This window comes from Phyllostomus discolor, chromosome 2 (genome assembly GCF_004126475.2).
Source record: "Phyllostomus discolor isolate MPI-MPIP mPhyDis1 chromosome 2, mPhyDis1.pri.v3, whole genome shotgun sequence".
Lineage (NCBI taxonomy): Eukaryota > Metazoa > Chordata > Mammalia > Chiroptera > Phyllostomidae > Phyllostomus > Phyllostomus discolor.
The window spans coordinates 43,440,984-43,466,911 of record NC_040904.2 but is presented as its reverse complement, the minus strand read 5'-3'; the positions used below and the strand labels follow the sequence as shown (position 1 = coordinate 43,466,911).

Below are 25,928 nucleotides of genomic sequence, written 5' to 3'. Positions count from 1 at the left end.
GGGAAACAACAGTAGAGATGATGAAGCTGAGACTCAAATCAATGGTTTGGAAAATAAGTAAGCAAAAAACAAGCAATCAGAACAACAAGGAAAAAAAAAGAATCCCCCCAAAAATGAGGGTAATGTAAGCAGTCTCTGGGGAAACTTTAAGAATTCCAACATTTGCATCATAAGGGTGCCAGAAGGAGATGAGAAAGAGCAAGAAATTGGAAATTTATTTGAAAAAAATAATGAAAGAAAACTTACCTAATTTGGTGAAGGGAATAGATATTCAAGTTCAGGAAGCACAGAAAGTCCCAGTCAGGTTGGACCCAAAGAGGACCACACTAAGACACATCATAATTAAAATGCCAAAGGTTAAAGATAAAGAGAGAATCTTACAAGCAGCAAGAGAAAAGCAGAGCATTACCTACAAAGGAGTTCCCATAAGACTAACAGCTGATTTCTCAAAAGAAACTTTGCAGACTAGATGGGACTGGCAAGAAGTATTCAGTGATAAAAAGCCAGGGCCTACAACCAAGATTACTCTATCCAGCAAAGCTGTCATCTAGAATGGAAGGGCAGATAAAATGCTTCCCAGACAAGGTAAAGTTAAAGGAACCCATCATCACCAAGCCCTTATTATATGAAATGTTAAAGGGACTTATTCAAAAAGAAGATCAAAGCTACAAACATTAAAATGACAAAAAAACTCACAACTATCAAAAACTGAATCTAAAAAATAAAACAAAAACAAAAACAAATTTAGCAAACAACCAGAAAATAACAGAATCATAGGTATGGAGCTCATTTGCAGGGTTATCAGCGGGGAGGAGGAGAGAATGGGGGAAAAGGTAAGGGATCAAGAAGCATAACTGGTAGGAACAAGACAGACAGGGGGAGGTTAAGAACAGTACAGATACAAAAGGGAGAAGCCAAAGAACTTACACGCATGACCCATGGACATGAACTAAGGGGGGAGAATTGCTGGAGTGAAGGGGGATAGTGGGTGGAGGGGGGCAAAAGGAAAAATAGTGGGACAACTGTAATAGCATAATCAATAAAACATACTTAAAGAATTACCTGAAGGGCTGTTACAAATGCTGATTTTTGGGTCCTACCCTAGAACTATGGAATTAGAACAGTGAGGGTTAATGCCTAAGAATATGCACTCTAGCTATTAAAGTTTCTGGACAGAGAAGCCTTAAGCTACTATTTTTAAAGCAGCTTTATTTAGGTATAACTGACATAATAAACTGCATGTAATGAAGTACATGGCTTGATAAGTATTGACATATGTGCAAATCTTTGACAGCACCAACACAATTAAGATAACGAGCACGGCTATCACCCCCAAAATTTCCTCATGCTTCTTTTTATTACCTCTCTCCTGCCCCTTCCTCACCTCCTACTGATTTTCAGGTGACCACTGATCTTCCTGTCACTGTAGATTAGTTTGAATTTTCTAGAATTCCATAAAGAGAATCATACAGCAGGTACTTTTTTTGGCCCGGTTTCTCTCACTCAGCATACTTATTTTGTGATTCATTCACGCTGCTTAGCGTTAACAATAGTGCATTACTTTTCACTACTGTTTTCATTACATCCTTGTTTGTATATACCCCAATTTCTTTATCCATTTACCTGTAAATGAACATTTGGTTTGTTTCCTCCTTGGGGGCCTATTTTGAATAATGCTGCTATGAACATTCATTCAGAGACACAAGTCTTCTTATGAACATATGTTTTCATTTTTCTTGGGTAAATACTTAAAATTATAATGGTTAGGCCATATGGCAGGTGCATGTTTACCTTTCTAAGAAATTGCTACACTGCTTTCTGATATTTTCACAGCAGTGTATACCAGTTTCATTTGTTCCGCATCCTCACCAACAGCTGGTATTGTCAGGCTTTTTAACTGTAAGCTTGCTAGTAGGTGTGCACTGGTTTGTCACTGAGGTTTTAGGCTGCTTTTTCCCCGTGACTAGTGGTTGAACATCTTTTCATGCGCTTCTTTGCCATCTATACATCTTCTTTGGTGAAGTATCCATTCACATCTTTTGCTTATTTCTTTTTATTATTGAATTTTGAGATTTTTTTTTGTGTATCCTAGATACGAGTCCTTTGCAAGTATTTCCTTTCAGTCTGTGGCTTATCTTTTCATTCTCTTACTTAAGAGTACCTTTTGCAGAGCAGAAGATTTTAATTTTGATGAAACCCAGTTTTTAAAAATGCATGGATGATACTTTTGATGTCATGCCTAATAAATCCTTGTCTGATAGTCACCAGTATTTTCTCCTGTGTTTTCTCCCAGAAGTTTTATGGTTTAAGATGTACATTTAAGCCTCTGATCCATTTGGAGGTTTTGTTTTGTTTTTGTGGCATGGTGGAAAGTGTGGACTAAAGCTCAGTTTGTGCTGATTGGTGTCCAGTTGTTCTGTAACCATTTCTCCAATTGACTGTACATGATAAGTGCGCCTGTTTCCAGACACCCCGTTTGGCTCCATGGACCTGTTTGTCTATACTGACACCAATGCCTTAGTATCTTGGTTACTGTAGCCTTAAAATAAGCCTTAAAATCCAATTATTTGAGTCTTCTTACTTTATTTTCTCCTTTAAACATTGTTTTGGCTATTCCATATCCTTTACATTTCTGTCTGTATTTTAGAATTAGCTAATCAATTTTTACAAAAAAAAAGTTCTTGCTGAGATTTTTACTGGGATTGTGTAAAATCTCTAGACCAATTTGGTAAGAACTGACACCTTAATAATATTGAACTTAGTCTAGATTTTGGCTGAACTGCCCTGCCCTGCCTGCAGAAAGAAAAAACAAACAAACAAAAAACACGTTTGTTATAAGGACATGGCATTTATTCAGTTAACAATTCAGAAACACATTTCTGAAATCCTTCTCTAGTCCTAGTCCTAGGTCAACAGGATGTGAAATCTAGATAAGAAGCAGCACCAGAACCTGGCATGTAGTTTAGCTTGAAAAAGGTAAAAACCTACTGAACCGACAGACAGACTCTGAGGTGTGGTCCCACCCACTTCTTTTTACAGACACATGAACCGCATTTCCTGTTCCCGTGCAAGGAACTCAGCGGGCATTTAATAAGTGCTTGTTGAATGAATTTGTAGACTGTGATGCAGTTCAGTTACAGGGACCTGCTTAGTTTTTCTGGGCCCAGTTGGCCTGATCTTAATGGAGGTAACCCTGACCTGAAGCAAAGAGATGCTAGAGGTGGGGAGGGGTGAGGGCTGAGTAAACAGCTGGGTCCCTCTCCCTCCCCCCTGTACCCACGCTCCTATGAAGCATTCTAGTCCAGCATTTAACAAGCTATATTGTAACCTTATGATGTGATTTTTTTCCTCTCCACCAGACCATACATTCTTCTAGGGCACGGAAGTTGTCTGTCCTGTTAGTTTGAGCTTCCCTTGGGCCTCGTATTATACAAAGGCCTGGAACTTGTATAGGTTCTCAGTAAATGTTCAGCAAATAAACAAGTAAAAGAGCTCATTAAATAATCACATCGCACAAGCAAACTACTCTGAGGAAGCTCAGCTGGAGGCACGTTTTGTTCACCTCTTATCTCCAGTGCCCGGTAAGTGTTTATTTGTTGAGCTAATCTAACCAAGAAAGGTCACTATAATAGTTGGCATTTCAGGACAGGGGATAGGGAAGGAAAAACTATTGTGAGTCAATGAAACAGCTTTTCAGAGTTGGAGGAAAGGGGACTTCTCCCGCACACCTCTCCCACTTAAAGACTTGCAGCCGGTTAGATGTTAACTGCATAATCCAGCAAGTGGTGTCCCTTGAACATCGCCTGGTTGCATGCCAGGTACAGGGCCAGCGCAGGTCTCAGACTCCAGTGAAGGAGGAGGAAGGAGGCCCTTGGGGCCAGGAGAACCTGAGGGGAGCCAGTGTCCCTCCAACTAGTACAGGGAGGAATGCAGATGCCATTCTTTCCAGTGAGTCAGTGTTTGTGTACAGTTCTCTAAAGCAAAGCAAGAACATGGAATTTGCACCCTGAATCGAAATAGGGGAAGCCTCACTAGGAGTAAGGAAGCCCCAGTCCCCAGCACATGTGGGACTGAAGGTAGGATCCAGTAGGAGAGAGGGGCGTGGAAGCAATGGGTAGTCCCCTCAGCTTAGAAACTGAGGAAGGCATTGCCTGAGTCTCAGCCCTGCCTTGATTACGTGACTGAGAAGGAAGGTATAAAGTTGACTTACTGCTATGCATTTGCATAAATCTAATTAACCCAGAATTGAAATGAAGGGCAGATGGTTCACCATGAAAAGTGACTACCTGTTCAGAAAAGCTGGCCCCTTAAGAAAACGGGTAGGCACGAGAGGATTGCCAGGATGTCTGCTCAGGAATAACGACCCCAAACGGTGGCACTTTATTTCTTGCTCTGCCCAGGGCTCACGGATTTCACCTCCTCTCACAGCCTTCCACAGAAAGGTCAGGAGTACTGCCTGCAGAGGCTACCCCAAGAGACTCCGCCTCTAACCTGGGTGTCAGTTTTCTCGCAGGCAGAAGCGGGTGTGGGATCAAAACAATAAGCAAGTGCAGAAGGGTTTTTACATTTTATGTGTTTATGGGGTTTTGAATGTATTGTTTTTGTTGTCCTCTTTTCTTTCCTTGCCTATTTACATGAAAGATAACCTTTTCCAATAGACTTTCCACTTTATGCTTTACCACTGCCCAAATCTAACTCTTGGGAACTTAGTGTTAGAGATTTTGGTTGTGGAATATTATGTGATTAATTTTGTGGGACATGAAATATGTATTCAGGCATATAATTTATTTAGAAAAGGCCTCTGGAAGGAGTTGTAGTTCAAAATACGCTTATTGAGCACCTACAATGTACAAAGCTCCTAGAAGAAGCCTCCACAGGCACTGTCTTGCACACGCCCCAGGGCAAGGCTAACTAGTGTGTGTTTCTTCAGGGAGCCTGAAACGGCAAATTAACAGGATGTTTAGTCTCAGTCAACAAATGCTAACAGCCGTGCCATTTAATAAGCAGTGGTTCTCAGGGTGTGGATGTGTGTTATGAAATTTTATATTTGAAAAGTAAAAAATGACCTATTTTCTTCTTAGTACAGACCAGAAAAAGTGAGGCTTGAGAAAAATGTTGGCTGGTGAGAACTCATAGAATACGGTCCCCACATTTTCTTGCATGATGAAACCTGTCCTTCTGTGGATCGTAACAGAATCTCTGGGAGAAGTTGTCACCCCAAAAAGGACCAGATCTGTAGCAGGCCTGCCTCGGCCAGCCTGCAGTGTGTGGGTTCTTGACTCATGCAGGAAACATTTCACAACAGGAGTCCAGGTGATTTTGAGGGGAAGTGTATTAAAGCTGGGGACAGTGAAACAAGGAAGGGCTTAGGGTAGAACAGCAGACTAGGTGGGGCTGCTGTTGCTCACTGGAGACTCAGAGAAAAGGGGGCCTTAGGGACAGGTTCGGGGGGTCAGCCCAGGACAAGCTGCTGCTGCCCGCTGCTCCCCTGGTTGCAAGTCTCATGGGGACCCTTATTTAGGAGAAAGAGAGCAAAAGTACATGCCTGAGAAAAGGAGGGGCGCAGGCACGCTCCAAGGAGAGCTCCCACTGGCTACCTTTATCTTGAAGGTTTTTATCTGTTTTCTAAAGGCAGGAATTTTAAGAGAGGATCTCAATAGAATATTCATCAGCTTTCTAGCTGCGCCCTTCAATAGGCTCATCCATCAAGATGAGTATATAGAGGGGTTGGGGTCATTCTCTGGTCAGTTTCACCTTCAAAGAATGTCATCAAAGAGGGACTGGGACCCAGGCGTGTTTGCCCCAGCAGGGTCTGGAACACGCAAACCACGCAAACCATTCGCTCTCAAGTGTCCTTCGTTAGGGATGATGAGACTCTGAGATACTATCTGTCTGTAAATTTCGTGTCCAGTTTGTTCAGCTATCTGTCTGTGTTTCCATTCCATTTGCCAAGGAATTTTCCTAGCCTCAGTGTGAATTTTTTTTAAGTTTTGTCTACTGTGGAGACTTTGTATTTGCTTATGAAAACTTTTTTAAGAAAAGGTAAAATTGTATTTTCATCTCCTAAATAATTGGCATTAGCCCCAATACTATCTCTGATCAAGTCACATCCCAGCTTCTTTTTCTATTTTGAAAGTGTCAAAATGAAGAGAGACTTCTGGTATTGTGAGTGTAGTTGTGAGTGGTGTTATGAGGGGTCTGTCAGGTGGGGCCCTAAGATGCGTAAAGTGTTTGTTGAGAATCCCATTCTCAACCTGGTAGGTTATTTTTTTAACGGGAGACTTCAGATTATCAAGGACTGTGAGAAAATTGAGCCTATCAACCTTATTTGTCATAAAGTATGTTATTTTCTTGAGGCATTTAACTTCTTTTTTCATGTGCTTAGAATTCCTTAGAGACTTTAAAAGACCTTCTGCTTCAAGACAGAGAGCCAACATTGGCACAATCCACAAATTTACAGATATGAGCCAATGGATAGAGTTAAAACTCCTCTTACACCCAAAGCATAAAAATGTGGCTTGTCCAGGTGCCTTCTTTTTCCCCCTTCTGTCTCTAGTCTACTAATGGAAGGTCACCAGACCCAAAGGTGTGAGGTGGACAGAAGACTGGGTAACATTTAGTTGAGTGTATCCTAGTCTATGCTTGTGTGTAGACCCAGTCCTTATTTGTCTGTGTGTATCTGTGTGCACACACATGCACACACATGCCTTCAGGGCTAGGAAAGCCAGCTGGGTTCAGGAGACAGAAAAATAACAGGGGACTGACTGTTAAATCGAGGTGAGCTTTGGTGACTTTTTCATTTGTTAGGCTAACAAAAACCCATTAGCTCATCAGAAGATTAGCCAAATCTCAAACAACAACAACAAACAGCTCAGTTATGTTGTGAAAAGTTGCATGACACACTGAAAATACCAAATGCTGGCAAGGACCTGGAACAACAGGAACCCTCATTTATTCTAGTGGGAATGCAAAATGGTGCAGAGAGTTTGGCAGTTTCTTACAAAGCTAGAGTTAGTTTTTCCATACGGTCCAGCCATCATACTCCTTGATATTTACTCAGATGAGTTGGAAACTATGGTATAGCCATAAAATTGGATATTATTCAGCAACAAAGAGAAATGAGCTATCAAGTCACAAAAAGACATGGAGGAAACTTCAATGTTTATTGCTAAGAAAAAGAAGTCAGTTTTAAAAGACGATTGTGAGAGTAAGTTCATTAAAGCTGGGGACAGTGAAACAAGGAAGGGCTTAGGGTAGAAGAAGCAACAGGAGACTAGGCTGGGCTGCTGTTGCTCACTGGAGACTCAGAGAAAAGGGGGCTTTGGGGATAGGTTCAGGGGATCAACCCAGATTAAGCTGCTGCTGCCCACTGCTCCTCTGGTTGTAAGTCTCATGGGGTCTCTTATCATTTAGGAGAAAGAGAGCAAAAGTGCATGCCTGAGAAAAGAAGGAAGATTATATATATATATATCTATACATACATATCTGTATACATACAGATATACACACACACATACACATACCAAGTCTGTCTGAAAAAAGCCCAACCATTGTTAATATAACAAGAATGGTTTGCATGACATCAGTGTAACCTGGCAGCCAAGGAGAGTGGACTGGAATGTGCATGTGTGAACAGTGATGACTACACTGTGCTAGTCAGTGAGGGCAGTAGACACCCTTGAGTGAGCATGTGTACTGTGTGGCCATCATATTCAAAGTGACCGAGTGAGTAGAGCAACGAATCTGCATCAAATTTTGCATTAAGCTTGAGTATTTCTCAATGGAAACTATTCGGATGATTCAGAAGGCCGCAGCTATGGGCAACCGGTGATTGGCAGCTTCATTACGAAATGTCCCTGCTCATGCATCACATCTTGTGCAGAGTTTTTTGGCAAAAGATCAAATCACCCACCTGGCTCAGCCCCCCTACAGCCCATATTTGGCACCCTATGACTTCTGACTTTTCCCAAAACTAAAATCACCTTTGAAAGGGAAGCGATTTCAGACCACTGATGAGATTCAGGAAAATATGACAGGGCAGCTGATCATTCCTGGTGGAACTGTGTGAGGTCCCAAGATGCCTACTTTGAAGGGCACTGAGATGTCAGTTTCCTATGTACAATGTTGCTTGTATCTTCTTCAGTAAGTATCTCTAGTTTTCATATCACATGGCTAGATACTTTCTGGACAGTCCTCATGTACATGCATGTGCACATATATGTATATAGCCATGTGTGTATGTGTACATATACATATGTATATATGTATATAGAGACAGTGAAAAGGTCAGTGGTTTCCAGGGGATCAAAGATGGGGAGGGCTGGATAGATAGATGGAACACGGGAGATTTTTAGGGCAATGAAACTATTTTGCAAGATATAATGGTGAGCGCATAACGCTGTGCATTTGTCATAACCCATAACCCATGACTACAACACAAAGAGTAAGCCCTAATGTAGACTATGGACTGTAGTTAACAATGCATTGATATTGGTTCACCAACTGTGACAAATGTGTCCCACTAATGCCAGGTGTCACTACAGGAGAAACCTGAGTGGGGAGAAAGGGGAGAAGGGTTATATGGGAATTCTCTGTACTTTCTGCTCAATTTTTTTCTATAAACATAAAACTGCTCTAAAATTAAAACCTATTAATTTTTTTCTTTAAAAGAAGCCCACATGCAGTGGTATAGTAGAGGCTATGGACATCTCATCCAAATTCTTTTTGTGTGGCAGGTGCACACCCTGTTCCGCTGGCGTGAGATCACTAGCTGCTGACGGCTCACTGCTGTGCGGCATTCTGAGAATTGCCGCTAGCTAGGGGCAACCAGAACCCTGTTGCTAGAAACTTCCTGAGAGGTCATGACCTCCCTTAACCGCAGGCTACAGCTGGCCAATGACTGACTGATTCAGTGTACAAAAGCCAGCCCTTCTGCCTCAAGATGGGACTCCTGTGGCACCAGCCATGCTCCAGGGCTTCCCAGGGCCTCAGGCTGATGCCAGACCTCAGCTGAACCCACGCCTGCAACTCTCTGGTTCCCTGCCCTGTTTCTCATGCCCTCATTGCCTTACAGGTTTCGTCTGAAAGCCCCTTCTCTATAACTTGCTTGAACAAGCTGCTTCTGAGAAACCTGACCGAAGACTGTGAGTGCCAGGAAAGGTCCTGGGAAGGATGGGATTCTGCTTTGGGGTTACTTGTTGGCTGAATGGCAATGAGGACCCCATCACTGGTAGCAGGTGGTGTTGACAGTCCTGCTCCCTGGCCTGCTGCAGCAGTTCAATGGCTAAGACATTCACCTGTGGTGACCTGGGATCAGGTGTAGGTGGACAGGGATGCCCCAGCTGGCAGTGTCTCTAGTGTTTGAAAGGTCTGGGGGAAATGCCAATGGTCAGGACTGCAGAATTGGGAGGCTATTGCTAAGCACCATTGATGCGTTGAAGAGAGAGACAGGCTTGGACTAATCACCAACTGAAAGCATGGTGTGAGACTAGAGGACCTCCCCGCCAGTGTTTAGTCCCTCAGCCCCTACAGCAGAGGGCAGGCAGTACTTGAAAGAGGGACGAATTCTCAGTCAAGGCGAGTCTGCTGCCTGCTGTTAATGCCAATAGAAGAGCAGGCAATGCAGGCCCTGACAGGAAAGAAATGGAACCCTGAAGTGTGGGATAAGAAGCCTGGGTTCATGGACTTTCTCCCCTGGGCTGGCAGAAGTGGCCTACTCCTCCTTGTTGGAAGATGGACCCTTCTCCTCATCCCCCCAAGATTATGCAGAGGCCTCAGATGAGACATACAAGCTAAAACCCCTCTCAGGACACATCGCCTCCTCCCTTCCTGACCCCTTCCAGAACAATAACTAGCATCAAATTACAACATGACCTGACTGGGGGAGAGGCACAGAGATCTATGGACACGAGCTCAAAATAGGAGGATCTTTGATTCATGTGTTCATACCCACCAGAGACTGTCCATTGCAGAAAAGGCACCAAACACCAAGCTGACTGGACGACTCAGCCACCAGGGGCCAGCCAGCTTCGCTCCTGGCACCCCAGTGCCTGCACAGTGGGCTCATAAATGGAGAGGCCTTGGTAGCAGAATGGGAGGCTGTGCATGGGTCCAGCAGCATGGACTCTCTGTCATCAAGACTGGTTGAGCTACTGCCATTGCTGACTGTCCCACCTGCTGGCACGGAGATTGGTGCTGGGCCCCCATCGGGTACCATCCCTTGTGGAGAACAGTTGACTTCTTGAGAACCCCTCCAGGCTGGAAAGTACAGGGAAAATCTGAGTGGCGCTGATGCATGGGCTTTCCTGCCCACAGTGCCTCACTCAGCATTACTGTCCCCTAGTGTCTGATTCACCATAGAACATTACCTTGATTGAGAGACTCAGCCACGGTCATGTGATCACAGAATCGACTCACCGATCCTACCACACATCTCCGCATTTAGAAGTGGCCAGCTTGATAGAGCTGTGGACTAGCGTTTTGAAAGTGAGGATGAGCAGCACTGTTGGACGTGACACGGCGGTGCCGGGGATGCTAACCTTCAGGATGCAGTATACACCTTAAACCCACGGCCATTTTTATGGTGCCATGCCCCCAGTAGGCAGAATAATTTTACCTGGGAGCCAAGAGGTCAAATGAGTAGTGACTTCATTCATTATGACACTCCTATCAAATTTCCACATGGGAAATTTGTCCTCTCCATCCCTGCAATTTTAGTCTCAGCGGACCTAGAGGTGTTGGTTCCCAGGAAGGCTATTTCTTTCAGGAGATACAGTAAGAGTCCTACCTAAATCCACGTCTGCCACCTGCTGCTGCAGCTGGTCCTTAGGTTCTATCTTTCTGTCATCATCTCCCTCCCACTAACTCTATATCCCTGTCCTCCTAGTCGGGCAGTTCTCCTGGTGGCACGCATAGTGGGTGTTCCAGATGCTTGTCTGGCTACTGTTCTTTTCCCCTTGCCTATTTACAAGTGGGAATGGGAGGGCTGGGAAATGTCCTAGTGAGTCACCAGAACTCCAGGCACCTTCCTGTCTGATTCTATTGGACAAGAGCCCAACATCCTCATGGTAATCGGTACCAATGACCTTCTCCAGTATGGCAATGCTTTCTTTGCCTTCTGGTCTATTGGCACGAGGACAAAGTGATGGGATTCCTTGTGCCACTAGCAATAAGGCCTTGGTGGGGGAAAGCTTCATGATGGACAGTCACAGAATGGGTGAAAATGCTATTTCTGGTACTATTTGGATAACATAAATGAATTTAGCTGATAGTATTTTACTAGCTTGAATTGTGTTAAAAATTCTGAATTCTGAATTCAGCTTTTGTCCCTAATTTGCAAAGCCTTGGCTATTGAAAGATACATACAATTTGGATACCATTCTGCCACAAAGGTATCAGAGGAGGGGCCTGTGTACCAACCCTGGACGGCCACAGGCCCCCCAGCACAGGCCTGTCAGTCCCTTGTCTGGTCCCGCGGGGTCTTGGGGGTGAGGGGCGCTGCTTTAATACCTGTGAACCATCTCATGTACTTAAGGGTTGCTTGCTGATTTTTGTGGGGTTTCCTTTAGGCCTAGATAATGTAGTTACTTTCATTATGTTTATTATTACCTTATTGTTACTCAAAATCATTTCATGCACTCTTATGACGAGTAAAATAAGTTTTAGCAAACGGTCATTTCTGGTGATTGTGGGTTATTTTAGATATCTGACCAATTGGCTTTAACTACTCTAAGTTTTCTACTTATAAAAAGAATATGTATGTAAATTATCAAAAATTTAGAATATGCAAAAATAAAAATGAAAATCAGACAAAATCAAGATAACCACTGTAAATATTTTACCCCAGACCTTTTGTCTATAGAAGTGAATATTCGCATGATCTCACCTTTAACAGGAACCTAAACAACAAAACAAAGAAACAAGCAAAATGTAACCAAAGACACTGAAATAGAGAACTGGCTGACAGTGTCCAGAGGGAAGAGGGAAGGGAATTTCAGGGGAATTTCAGGGGAAAGGGGGAAGGGTTTACAGGAACAAGTATAAAGGACACATGGATAAAAAACTAGGGGTGGGTGGAAATGGGAGGGAGGAGGGGAGGGCTGGGTGGGTGGGCTGGGTTGGGAGTAAAAGGTAGAAAATTGTACTTGAACAACACTTTAAATAAATAAAATTTAAAAAAATAAAAAGCAATAACTAAAAAAAAGAAGTGAATATTTTAAAATATTTAGAGCCATATAACATTGGCGGGGGGTGCGGGTGCTTTGTATATTAATCTTATTGGAAAATTCCCATTAAATATCTGAGGAATTGAGCAAGGGTTTGACTTAACCCAAATAGACACATCAGCTGGTCCTCCCCACCTACCCCCCAACTGTGGGCTTATTCTAGCCTGGAACACTTGAGAGCATCTGGTTGTTGAGCTAGGAGGTGGTTTCCCAGTTGTGAAATTTCTTTGACCCCAGGTCCTAGCAGCTCTGAAAGTCTAAGACAGCCAGCCCAGACTTCCCTAGAAGCTGGCACGGACTTGAACAACAGAAAATGAAGGTATAAGTGAGGGAAGGAAGGAAGGAAGGGAGGGAGGGAGGGAGGAAAAAAAGGGAGGGAGGAAGACCATGAGAAAATGTAGAATCTGAGAACAATTCATTGAATACTGAGGAGTGATTCCCTTCCTCTGGGCCAAAGACAGGTTTGCAAAGGAAATAGACATTTCAGATATAGATGAGCCTAGGTGTCCAAGTTTACAGTCTGGGACACCAAGCAAAAGATACCTATCCATCCTAGTACCCATGAAAATATCCTAGAGATAGCTCCTTTGTGAGCTCTAGAGAGCTACTGGGATGGATTAAGCAGAAAGCAACCCCTTGGGTTAGTTAACTCCTAGACAGCCAGAAAGGAGCTGAGTGAGCTAAGGGTTCAAGCACTGAAGTCATACACACTCCAGTTCAAACCCAGCTCCATCTCTTGGGATAATTATTTAACCTCTTTGTGCTTAAGTTCTTTTCATCACTTATTTTACAAAAATGGAGGTGATACTGTGTAGTCTTTCTGTGGGAATTAAATGGGGTGATCTAGACATACCGTTAGCATATGATCTGTAGCAACTGGCTCCCCACATTTGTTCCTCCTGGGGCCTAGGTGTTACTTTAAGGCAGCTCTCCACCCCTAGCCCCCAAGTGAACATGATGTACTTTAGTTCACATGACAGAGATGGTCCTTTAAAAGTTTTTGCATAATTGTAAGGACTAGAGAAAAACCTAGATTTAAAGAAAATAAAAACATGGGGTTGGCCAAAAAGTTCATTTGTTTTTTTTTCCATAAGATGGCTGTAGTAGCACTTAGTTGTCTTTAACCTCACTTGCAACAATTTTGTTAGATTGCTTTGTGACAGCTCTCATATCAGTGTTCATTAAAAAAAACTTCATTGACTTCCGGCCAAGATGGAGGCATAGGTGGACACACTATACTTCCACGCACAACCAAGATTGGAACAACAACAATTTAGATGCAGAATAACATCCAGAACTGAAAGAAAATTTATCTGAATGGAAGTCGAACAGCCAAGAAGTTGAAATAGACCCGTTCATCCTGACCAGTGGGAGGGGCGGAGATGAGCAGCCAGGCACGGGTCACCACGCAGAGAGCAGAGAGCAGTGGGCACGTAAGGCAACCAGGAGCACATAAGGCATCTGGGGCACGCAAGATCGCAGCGGGTGGACCCTGAGTACCCAAGCGGCAGCTGGCAGACCCAGTGAGGCGACGATTGTGGAGCAGGGCAGAGAGCACAATCCAGGGTCCCAGAGAAGGGACTGAGGTGCCACAGAGAACAGAGCAACCACCATGGTTCCCTCTCGACCCCACCCCCACATACAACGTCACAATCTAGTGACTGGGGTGCCCAGCCCTGGTGAACACCTAAGGCACCACCCCTCACCGTAACAGGAGTGACCAAAAAAAAAAAAAGAGAGAGAGAGAGATGGCTCAAACAGAAGAACAAATCAATGCCCCAGAACTCATCCTTTTAAGTGACCGAGAGATAGCCAACCTATCAGATGCACAGTTCAAAACACTAGTGATCAGGAAGCTCACAGAATTGGTTGATTTTGGTCATAAATTAGATGAACAAATGCAGGTTACGATAAAAGAATTGAAGGAAAATGCACAGGAAACCAATAGTGATGGGAAGGAAACTGGGACTCAAAACAATAGAGTGGACCAGAAGGAAGAAAGAAACAACCAAACAGGAAAGAATGGAGAAATAAGAATTCAAAAACACGAGGAGAAGCTTAGGAACCTCCAGGACATCATTAAATGTTCCAACATCCAAATTATAGGGGTACCAGAAGGGGAAGAGGAAAAGCAACAGATTGAACATGTATTTGAACAAATAATAAAGGAGAACTTCCTATTCTGGCAAAGGAAATTGATTTCCAGGAAGTCCAGGAAGCTCAGAGAGCCCCAAAGAAGTTGGACCCAAGAAGAAACACACCAAGGCACATCATTATTACATAATTACATCATAGCCAAGGTAAAAATGAAGGAGAGAGTCCTAGAAGCAAAAAGAGATAAGGGGACAGTCTCCTACAAAGGAGTTCCCATCAGACTGTCAGCTGATTTCTCAAAAGAGACCTTACAGGCAAGAAGGGGCTGGAAAGAAGTATTCCAAGTCATGAAAGACAAGGATCTATATATATCCCAGATTACTCTATCCAGCAAAGCTTTATTCAGAATGGAAGGGCAGAGAAAGTGTTTCTCAGATAAGGTCAAGTTAAAGGAGTTCATCATCACCGAGCCCTTATTTTATGAAATATTAAAGGGACTTATCTAAGAAAAGAAGATAAAAAACATGTATAGTAAAAGGACAGCAAACTCATAATTATTAACAACCACACCTAAAGCAAAACCAAAAGAAACTAAGCAAACAACTAGAACAGGAGCAGAACCACAGAAATGGAGGGCACATGGAGGGTTAGCAACAGGGGGAGTGGGAGGAGGAGAGAGGGGGAAAAGGTACGGAACTTAAGTAGCATAGATTGTATGTAGGAAATAGACAGGGGGAGGGTAAGAATAGTATGAGAAATGTAGAAGCTAAAGCACTTATATGTATGACACATGGGCATGAACTAAAGGGGGGGATATGGGTGGGAGAGGGTGTACAGGGTGGAGGGGAGTGAAGGGGGAAATGGGACAACTGTAATAGCATAATCAATGAAATATATTAAAAAAAATAAAAACAATTTAATCAAAATTAGTGAATTTTTGTGTAGCCACTTTAATATTGAAGAGGGAAGAAAATATGCAACATCTTCAGCACATTATACTTTATTATTTCAGGAAAGGTGAAAACACAACTGAAATGCAAAAAAAAATTGTGCAGTGTATGGGGAGGGTGCTGTGACTGATCGAATGTGTCGTCAGTTTCAGTTGGGAGGTTTTGTGCTGGAGATTTCATGCTGGATAATGCTCCACAGTGGGGTAGACACGTTGAAGTTGATAGTGATCAACTAGAAACATTAATTGAAACCATCAACATTATACCACGTGGAAGATAGTTGACATACTCAAAATACCCAAATCAACAAAGTTATTGGTGAAAATGAAAAACGTGTCTTATTCTACAGAAAAAACCATACAGACTTTTTGGCCTGCCCAGCAGTGTGCCCGTTTGAAATCCACCCCACAGGAGCTACCAATGAACTAGCTCCATCTACAGCAGTCCCTTTGCGCCATCTAGTGTACAGCAAGGGAAAAGCCACGTTTTTATCTTCCAAGTCTGTGATTTGCCAAAAACACGTATTCTGACGAGGATAACTTAAACTAATGAGTTTATTTACTAATAAATGTCATTCAGTAGTTTAAACAAAATAAATTATTATAATTCTAAATATTAAGTGCTAAAACTAAATTTCCCACACTATTTAGAATTTAGGTGCTGGGTGCTACAAAGATCATCCATTGAAGGGAGAGCTTCCACCCCAGTCTTACCAGCACGAGTTTGAACGGCTCACCCTTCCCATTGCTCTTGTCCTTCTCCGTCGATACTCTGTATGCTCATTCTGATGCATGGACTGGGAGCTCTCCTGAGACGCAGGCTGTGTCTTCCCAACACACTTCAGGACCTTGCTACCATTCTGCTCGTTTTCTAAGAATGCAACCATCACCTAAAGCATTGCTGTAATCAAATTGAACATTTGTCAAGGGCCTACATATTTGATGTGATTTTTCTGGTGTGTATGTGTGTGTGTGTGTTCACTCTGTGTTTCCTTTTAATGCCGTTTATTTGTGACCTTTATAACTTGTTCCCTCCCCCAGATGTTTGTGAGGATGAAGACAATGACAGACAAACTTCTCCCAAATGTGAGTAATAAGAGCACTCTTGGAGTACCCAGAGCTATTCTGAGAATTTCTCTTTGATATTATTGTAATTACTATTAACAATAATCACAACAGTGTTATTTATTAAATTCCTGTGTGTACCAGACATTTATAAACATTTTTGCAAAATAGAAATCATTACCCTCGGTTCAGAGACAAGGACACGGATGCTCAGAGGAGCGAAGTGGCTCACCCAGGACTGCACAGCCAGCGAGTGTTCACACAGTCAGGGCCGCATGCAGGTCTGACCAACTGCAAAGCCCCTGCAGTGGGTTTCTCGTCTGTTCACCTGCGTGCCCATGACCTGCCAGACCCTGAGGGGCCTGAGACTTGGGGCCCCTCAGGGCTGCCACCCCCATAGGACTGAACACTTACTACCTAAGACCCTGAGTACCACAGAGCCTGTGGCCAGTGAACCCAGGAGGAGGGGACTAAATGTGGATGTGACACAGGGACAGCCAAAGGCAGCCCGTGAGCTGCACGTTCAGCTCCTGTGAAACTGGGGCTTTGACTGAGGGACTTTCTCCAAGGTTTGCCGGCTCTCAGAATAGGAGCCAGGGCACGGGTGGGTGGGGGTGGGAGATGCCAGGTGAGTAGGGCATTGTTGGTGCTGCCAAGAGCCCAGGGCTCTCGGGGGAGACACCCGAGGGCACAACAGAAGCGGCAGCAGTTTGTCTCAGAAGAAACTCTCCCTCAGGAAGGGTCTCGTGACATGACGGTGGGCACCCCCCCACACACAGCCCCTTCCCTCCTCTGTCTCCCAGAGCAGGACGGAATAGAATACAACACAGTAGAACAGAATCAAATGATGGAATAGAATGGAATAGAATAGACATCACACACTGTGAGGGTACTTTTGGTTCCATAACCTTGTGTTTTAATTTTATAAATACACTTGTGTGTGCATTGTGTTGGGATGTAAAATTAGCATCTCCCTTTGGGTGCACTGTGGAGCGGCTGGAACTTGTCAGGTCTTTCAGTTCCTGAGTTCCCTCCAGCCCCACCCACCCCAGGCTGTGGCTGTGCTATGGCCGATGGAAGCAAGAACCCGCACCCCATCCCCCTAGCTGGTGGCTCTCTGGTCTCTGGAACCCGCACTGTCTGAGGGACTGAAGCCATGGACCCTGGAGACCCAGGGAAGGGGGTGGCCAAAGGCCTGGCTGTTCCCAGCCTCCCCCACAGCCTTTCTGCAGGACCACCATTCCTCGTGCTCACTGTCCGCTCCGGGCATAGGGGTCCTGGGATGGATGATCCCCCTAAAGAGGCATCTCTAGGGATCACAGCTGATGCCCCCGAGTCACATATGGAGAAGGGTGGTAGGAGGCACCTCCCTGAGCCAGTTTTTCCTCTACCCTCAACTGCCTCCCCCGACTGCATCCTGGGACCAAAAAGTAAAGCAGGGTTTCTGGAAGCCTGTAGGAGGGGGCTGGCTGGCAGCTCCCGTGCTGCTCCCCCAGCACCCCTGACCTGCTCTGGGGAGGGTCCCCTGGGACCTGCACACAGACTAGGGGGCACTGTAGTCAGCAGGTTGGGGACTTCCCAGTGGATCCCTGGCTGCTGATCCCCAAGATAAATGAGCCCCCACTGTACGCCCAACCACAGGCTCTTGCTGCTCCCCTCCAAGGCCATTACTCTGCCCAGAATGCCCCCCCTCACCACGCCTGGAGCCCTCTCCCTGAATTCTGACCAAACTGAAACACTCCAGCCTTCAGATTCCCAAGGGATGGCTCCCTAGGCTGAGACTCCACTCCACTCCACTTGGGGCTGCCACATGGGATTGAAGCCAGAAAAGTCGGTGCTCATGCTGCCTGTCACTACCAGAACTGATGAGTAGGGATGAGGATGGAGTCTTTATGGGCACCTTGTTCAGATGGCCGGCAGTCTGAGAAGATGGCGAGTCATGTACTCTGACAGACCGTCTTCCATCTCATCTCAAACAGCCCCTTTTAGAAGGAGAAGGAAAGTGTAGGAGAGGGGTTTGGAATTCAGGGAAAAGGCTAATCAGGCAAAAGTGGCAGTTGGGCAGTTTTCCAGCATCCTTTCTTCTGCTGCCCGGGGATTCTTTGTCTGTGTCCTGGGTGCTGATATTCCCTCCTTGGAGTGCAGTGGCTCAGATACCATCCCAATCGCTTGCTTCCTTCCTTGGGCGTGAAGGTTGAATTACTTGTGGGTCTCCTGGAGTCGGGATGGGTCCAGTCGTAAGTTCCAGTTCCTGGAACCATAGCTTTCTACGTGCAATAATTGCTAAGCTTATTAACTGTAATTTAAACATTAAAAATTTTCAGCCCGAGTTCCCCATGAAGACATCTCTGCTGCCTCCCTAACCTGCCTTGTGAGCAGCAGCATGGGGCAGAGAGCACAGGTTAGAGTGTGGGGCAAAGAGCAGGAATGTTGTGGAGTCCAGCCGCAGAGCTTCCAGGCCAAGGAAATCTGGGCCAGTGATTATCCCTCTCCCATCCCAGTTTCCTCACCTGCAGGATGGGGCTAAGGCCCTTAAGCAGGAATCCGGCCCCCCCCCCCCCCACACAGAGCAGCCTCAGTATCTGTGGGGTTGCTGCTCCCCACTGTGTCTAACAGCCCTGAGCACATGCCCTGTGCACCGTGGTGACTGCTTGGGTCATTAATCCACTCACTGGAGAGAGGCAGGGCATCCTGGTTCCTCTGATCTCCCCTTGGGGAGTGCGGTGACATTTGGCAGAAACTGCCAAGGAAATGGGAGATGGGTGGGCATGGGGGAGAGAAACGGGGGAGAGAAACAGGGGAGAGAAACAGGGGAGAGAAACAAGGGCAGGAAAGGGGGAGGGTAGGAAGCTGGTCCAGAAGAAAAACAGAGTTTTTTTTCTGGGAGGACAGGAAGTAGGGCCACGAACAGCATGTGGCCACAACTTCTCAGCCATGGCTGCAGGGTTTCAGAGCTGGAAAAGGGGAACCCAGAGATCAGGGACCCACCCTCTCACCCTTCAGGTCAAGCGTTTGGGTCCTGGGAGAGTAGGAATGAGAGGTGGAGAGAAAGGGCTCCTGGGGACAGGCTCTGCCGCACACTGGCAGCCGGCCTCGCCCACCCCTCTCCTCAACAGCCCACCCAGGTAGATTCTCCCTTTCTTTCCGCCAGGTTGCTCCCTCAAGGCTCGTATTTCTGAGGAGACGGTTGGTAGTGAAGGGGCAGAGGATATGGAGAAGGAGGGCAGTGCTCTGGGTGTAAGTTATTTCCTCCGTACCTCTTCCCCATTCTCCCTCATTCCTGTCCTTCAGCTTCCCCGGCCTCCTCTTCCTCTCCCACGCCCCTGGCCATCCCTTCCAGGATTCTGGCCCATGAGGACCTGGCCGAATCCAGGGAGCAGAGGTCACTGCTCAGACCCTCCCGCACAGCACGCCCCACACCACGGGGTTCTGGGTTCAGGCGGTAGCAAAGGGACTGCTGCGGAACCTGGAGTGGCCCTGAGGGGGAGCTGGGCCCAGGCCCTGCCCCCGCCCTGTCGGAAGGAACCCCGGAGTGGGCCACCCCGGGGGGGGGGGGGGGGCGCCTCTAAGGGTGCCCCGCAGCCCCCTCCCTTTCAGCTCTCGGGACTTTTCCAGTTGGACGACAGTTATGATGCCTGTGCCGCTGCCACGTCTGTTCTGGACACACGAGAAAGCATCCAGGGAGAAAAAGAAGGTGATGATGAGAAGGACACATGAGTGTGGAAGAGGAAAGAGAAGTAAGCCAATTCGTTAGCCAATGCTCCTCTGATTTTCTTCTTGGAAGTTCAGGGCAGTAGACACACTGAGGAGTGCATTGCGGGGCGGGGGTGGGGGGGCAACGGCTTGCTTGCCCCTGTGGGGGAGACGACAGGATGTCCGGGCAGCAGCAGTGGGCAGGTGAGGGAAGGTTGCCCAAGGACCCCTCCCCGGAGAACTTACACCCTTCCAGGCAGCTACGCCCCTTGGGCTCAGCAGGAGATGGCCCCAGGCCTGGGGAGAGGGGGCCATGGGTACAGAGGCTGCACCCACCCCTAGACTGAGGGCAGTGGAGGGGGCTTGGAGCCTGTGGACCCGCCTCCCCAGCGGCCTGCCTTTCCTCCTGCCCTGTGGGAGACCACTCTGACCTCCCACTCCGGGCCTCCCTGTCCAGGCCTGCATTGCTGCTCTGCTTGCAACTGTCCTCTGGGAGAAGACTGGGCTCGTGACATCAGACTCGCACTGAGCTCTGGTGGACTGAGGGGTGGGGTGGGAACCGTGGAGTAATTCTCGTAAAGCCACGCCAGATACACAGTAGGTCCACAGCAGACCCTGCACTCACTGCCCTGGGGCCTGGACACACTACTCACTCAGGAAACAGTTGTGAATGTTTTAGACTTTTTAAAACAGGGGAGAGGGAGAGGCGGCTCTTCCGGGAGTGAAATCTGTGTCGTGTTTCCATTCGAGTAAACGAGAGGCAGCCAAAGCCATTAGATAAAGTCCCCCAGCCTTCTTTCACAACGTGCTCCGTCACCCACGGCTTCGTGATGTTGCCCGTTGCCCACTAGAGGGCCCCAGTCCAACACGTTGCTGAACCGTGGGAAGGCAGCCGCTGCGCTGAAGGGTCGCACTTAGCTGCCCTGGCTGGGTAACTCTGGCGGCAGTCTCAGTCCCCCGAAACGCCAGGCTTGCGTTAGGAACTAATCAGAAACATGAGGGATCCTCCAAACCGCCTTTCCCAGAGTGCGTTTTTCAGAACAGGCAGAAGAGTGTAAGAGTTCAATAAATTAATGCCACAATGATGACAAAATTATCTGGTAATAAACACATTTTACAAACACTACATATTCTGTTTCTCTCTTGGTTGATTCCAATTAGATTAAAGGATCTGGGGACTCTTGCAGAAAGGAATTGTGTATACTTTTGTTAAACTCACCATTTGCTAAACCTATCTGAACCCTTTTCTTTTGTAATGGTAAAGGGAAAGGTTAAGCTGTTGTAACAAAAAGATCCAACAATGTAGTGACTTTGTTTGTCTCACAAGACAGCCCTGGTTGGATAAGCAGGCTGCTTGTGTCATTTGGGGTCCCAGTTCCTGCTGGTTTTCCACCATCCCTGGGACATTGTCCTTGTGTACTGAGTCGAAAGCAAGTTTAGGAACTCGGATTTCCTGCTCACAGGAGGGGAAAGAACTGAGCAGGATGCACGTGCAGTATTGGGAGGCCCACCTGCAAATGGCACACAACACCTTCTACTCCTTTAGTGAAAGCCTTGTTGTGTGGCCACAACCAGCCACAAGAGAGGTTGGGAGCGTAGCTAGGAGACCATTGTCCAACTGCGATTGTGTTACTGTGAGTCAGTGTCACCCAGCCAGCCTGTGGCAGCACAGGGACTAGAATCCAGGGCCCCCAGCTCCCAGGCTGGGACTCTAATTACCACGCTAATATTGCTTACTCCTTTAACATGTACAGAACACCTCTTGAGATCCCAGTTTATTGTCAGATGACGACAGAGGACTTTGTGAAACACATTTTTACTGATTCTCTGTAAAATATGAGTTTCATTGCTCTGGTCGGTGTGGCTCAGTTGATTGGAGCATCGTCCAGAAACCGAAAGGTTGTGGGTTTGATTCCCAGTCAGGGTGCACAGGTAGGTTGTGGGTTTGACCCCCAGCCCAGGAACATGCGATCCCCGGCCTGGGCATGTGCCACAGGCAACCAATCCATGATGGTCTCTCTCATTGATGTTTCTCTCTCTCTCTTCTTCTCTTCCTTCCTCTCTCTCTAAAAAAAGCAATGAAAAAAAATGCCCTCAGATGAGGATAAATAAATATATCAATTGCATTTTTAATCTGCCAGCACTTATTTATGGATAAACTTTTGAATACGGCTATTAAAGTAGCAAAAACTATAGGTTTATATCATAATATTTTAATTTTCCAGAAAACACATACAGCAAGACTTCAAATGTTGTTTCATTCAATGTTGTTTCACTGATGTTAATGAAAATACAAAAAGTTGATTCCTGGCTGGGGCCACATTTTGTATGGAATTTGTATGTTCTCCCTATGTCTGCGTCTGGTTTCCTCCCACATCCCAAAGACATGCACACGAGACGATGTGTCTAAATGGCCCCAGTTGAGCGGGTGTGCGTGTGAGTGTGTTCTGTGGTGACGGAAGGGCATCCTGTCCAGGGCTGGCTCCTGCCTTGTGCCCTGAGCTGCCAGGATAGGTTCCAGCTGCCCCTCAGCCCCGAACTGAAAAAGCAGGTTGGGAAAATAATAATCTTCCTGGTTTTTCTTCATCTTTCTTAGGTGTTTGTATAGTTCACATTTACTTTAATGCTTAATATTAGAAGTGTTTGGGGTCTTTATTTAGAAGTTTGGTGGAGTTTTGGGAACCAGAAATATGGTATAGGAACCTAACTCTCGTCTGTATCAATCAGCTTAGGGGAAAATTGGTTTTGTCACATGTCATTTCACTTAAAGTTGCATTTTCCAAGAACCTATCTCGAACATTAAGTGAGACTTAACTGTACTACAAAAGTAAGCAATCATAGGTTGAACAGAGTATAAAAATCTTGAAATGGACCCAAATACATCTCAGAACTCACAGTATGAAAAGAGGCATTTCAGATTAGTTCTGAACAACAACAAAAAGATAAATTATGAATGAAAGTGGTGCTGGGATCCCTGAATAACAATGTGGAGAAATAATGTTGATCTCAGTCCTTAAAATAGTTCATATTGTTAAAGACTTAAGGGAACCCTGAAAGTCAAAACATTTAAAAAGTGATTTTGAATAGGGTAAAGTCTTCCCAGGCAAAAACTATAACAAGAAGCTACAAACAAAAATCTTGATTAATTAGGTAATGTAAAAGGCAAAAACTTTTGTGTAGGAAAAATAAAAGTCAAATCATAAATACATTTTCAAGATTTATGGGACAGCCCTGACTGGTGTAGCTCAGTGGGTCGGGCATCCTCCTGCAAACGAAAGGGTCGCCAGTTCAATTCCCAGCCAGGGCACATCCCTGGGTTGAGGGCCAGGTCCCCAGTCAGAGACAGGACCTGTGAGAGGCAACCAATTGATGTTTCTCTTGCACATCAATGTGTCTCTCCTTTTCTTTCTTCCTTTCTTCCCCTCTCTCAAAAACTAAATAAATAAAATCTTTTTAAAAAATTAAATTCAAAATCCAAAATCCAATAAATATATTTAAAAAAGCAAAACAATGAGATGTCATTTTTTATTATCAGACCGTCCAACATTTAAAACTTTGATGATACCCAGTATAGGATAGACTGTAGGAGAACCAGCACTCTCATACACCTTAGGTGAGAGTGTACGAACTAGAGTTTTAGAAGACAATTTGCAATAGCTGTCAAGTTTAAATATGTATATGATTTGATCCAGCAATTCCATGTCTAGGAATTTATTATAATGCCACACAAATCAACAAAGATATATAGACATATACAGGTGTTCATTATAACATTACTTTTAATGGGAAAACCAGTAACAGAAAATGGGGAACAACCCACATGTCTGTAGTAGCGGTAAAGGTTATCCCCAACTGGTCCTGCTCCCTCTGAGTGTGGGCTGTAGTGAAGACACTAAGGAACAATTTGGTGGAAGTGACGGTAATAGACTTTCAAGACTAGCTTATAAAAAGCATCTTGTCTTCTTCCTTGTTCTGTCTCTTGGGTTACTCACCATGGGACGCCAGCTACCATGTTGAGAAGACACTGAAGCAGCCCTGCGACAAGACCCACATGTGAGACCTGAAGCCTCTTGCCAGCGGCACGTGAATGAGCCACGTTGGATGTAGATTCTCCAGCCCCAGTGAAGCCTTCAGGTGGCGTCTGCTCCGACTGATTTCTTGGTTGAAACCACATGAGAGACCCAGAGCCAGAAGAACCCAGCTAAGATGTCTATGAACTCATTACCAGAGGACCATAATATAATAAACGTTTGTTGTTTTAAGCTGATAAGTTTTGGGGTCATTTGTTAGGCAACAATAGATAACAAGTATGTTAAATAATGAAAAGCTGGGTAATACAGTATTGTACTGGCAGACAATGAAACTCTATGCAGCTGTTAAAAATAATGTCTTCTGCTTGAGATGTAGAAAGCTAGAAAGAGTACTAACCCCATACTTGCAAGATTTAAAAAAATCTGGAAAATATGCAAATTCACAACTTTTCTTGAACTCATGAGAGAGCTGAGTTCACAAGGTGACATCTCACCGGAAATCTAATAAAAAACAAGTAGGCACCTACCAAGTGAGGAGGGACTCAAACACATGCTTACCCGGGGCAAGTGGTGCTGTCTGCTGGCAGGGAGAATTCAGCTAAAATTGTTACTGGCCCAGTGTGGGTGGACTTGCAAGAGAAAATAGAATCCCTGGGGACCACAGATATAGGGACATTTGTATGCACTTGTGCAGACTTCTCCAGTGATCTCTTTGGGCACTCACAGAGATTAGCAAAGTCACGAGAAAGCATCTTCTCTGGCACAGACCTGGGGGAGGGGAGTATTGGTCGATACAGGAAAGGCCTGAGACAACTCAGGTCCTAGTACCTCATCTCTCCGACAGAACAAAAGCGGAGCCAACTGTTGAAGGAAAGCAATAAATACTTACATCCCTAGGGATCTAGTAAAACCAGCCCAGCTGGGGACAGGTAAGAGAATTAAAAGCAAATTCCTGGTCCTGGGTGAGGGGCAGGAATCTGAGCTGGGTCCGGACCTACTGCTGGGGGAGGAACAGAAACTGAAGGTGACACCCCGAAAGACCCAGGACACAGCACCCGCGTAACTGAGACACACGCAGGCTCAGTAGCAACTCTGACTAATGAGTAACTTCGGAGCGTTGCTCCAGTGCACGGAGGGGCTTTCCAACACGCAGCGAGAGACCCTCACGCTGAGGGGGGTGCAGAGGCTAAAGAAACAGATTTGGACACACAAGCCCATGCCCCAAACCCAGGTAGCACGTGAGGAATCTGAGTGTCTGTTGTATTCTGGGTGACTCGCCACAGCAAACCCGCGCATCTGCGCAAAGGAATGAAGGCTGCCAGAAATGGTAATCACGTAGGTAGAAAAGTTTTCCCCTTGTTTACATCTCTTTAAAAGATAAATTACAAGACAATGATCTTTCTCTAAGTCATCTGTCTTTCTGAGATCCAGAAAGCCCACAGTTATAATTAATAATAAGCGTATTTCAGCATGTCTGTTTGCTCCCTATGGATGCCTTTCGCGCTGAAGTTGTAGGGAAAACACTTTGATGTGCTTCAATTTTGGAAACACATGTATATGCACACACATACACCTATCTGTATTAGAGGAAAAACTGCCTTTATTTATTTCTGTAAGATATCACCAACTAAATAAACATTTCAGTGGAAGTTGAAACTTAGGGAGTTATTTAATTTTTGAGGTGTAGAACATATGTTGTAGTTTATTTGTTCATTTTGGTCTCAGCAAAAGATCTCAAAATTGTGTACAGAATCTCATATTTTATAGATATTTGTTATTTCTTCAAAACAATCATGACAATTCTCCCAAATACTTGTTCAAAACAAATACAGATCTAACCTCCACATCAAAAAGGAACTGACTTTTAAAAAA

At 45.3% G+C, this 25,928-nt stretch overlaps 1 protein-coding gene across 2 annotated transcripts in view; it reads left to right on the top strand.

Moving 5' to 3' along the window:
• Positions 1–24,287, top strand: part of MCF2L2 (MCF.2 cell line derived transforming sequence-like 2) — a 210,982-nt gene extending 186,695 nt beyond the window's left edge. For both annotated transcript variants that reach the window (XM_036017746.1, XM_036017745.1), the window contains exons 26-29: positions 16,309–16,353; positions 19,484–19,569; positions 19,930–20,069; positions 24,031–24,287. In XM_036017746.1, the coding sequence (XP_035873639.1) occupies positions 16,309–16,353; positions 19,484–19,569; positions 19,930–20,049 (251 nt within the window). In that variant the 3' untranslated portion in view covers positions 20,050–20,069; positions 24,031–24,287. The remainder of the gene's footprint in view (positions 1–16,308; positions 16,354–19,483; positions 19,570–19,929; positions 20,070–24,030) is intronic.
• Positions 24,288–25,928: the final 1,641 nt, after the last annotated feature.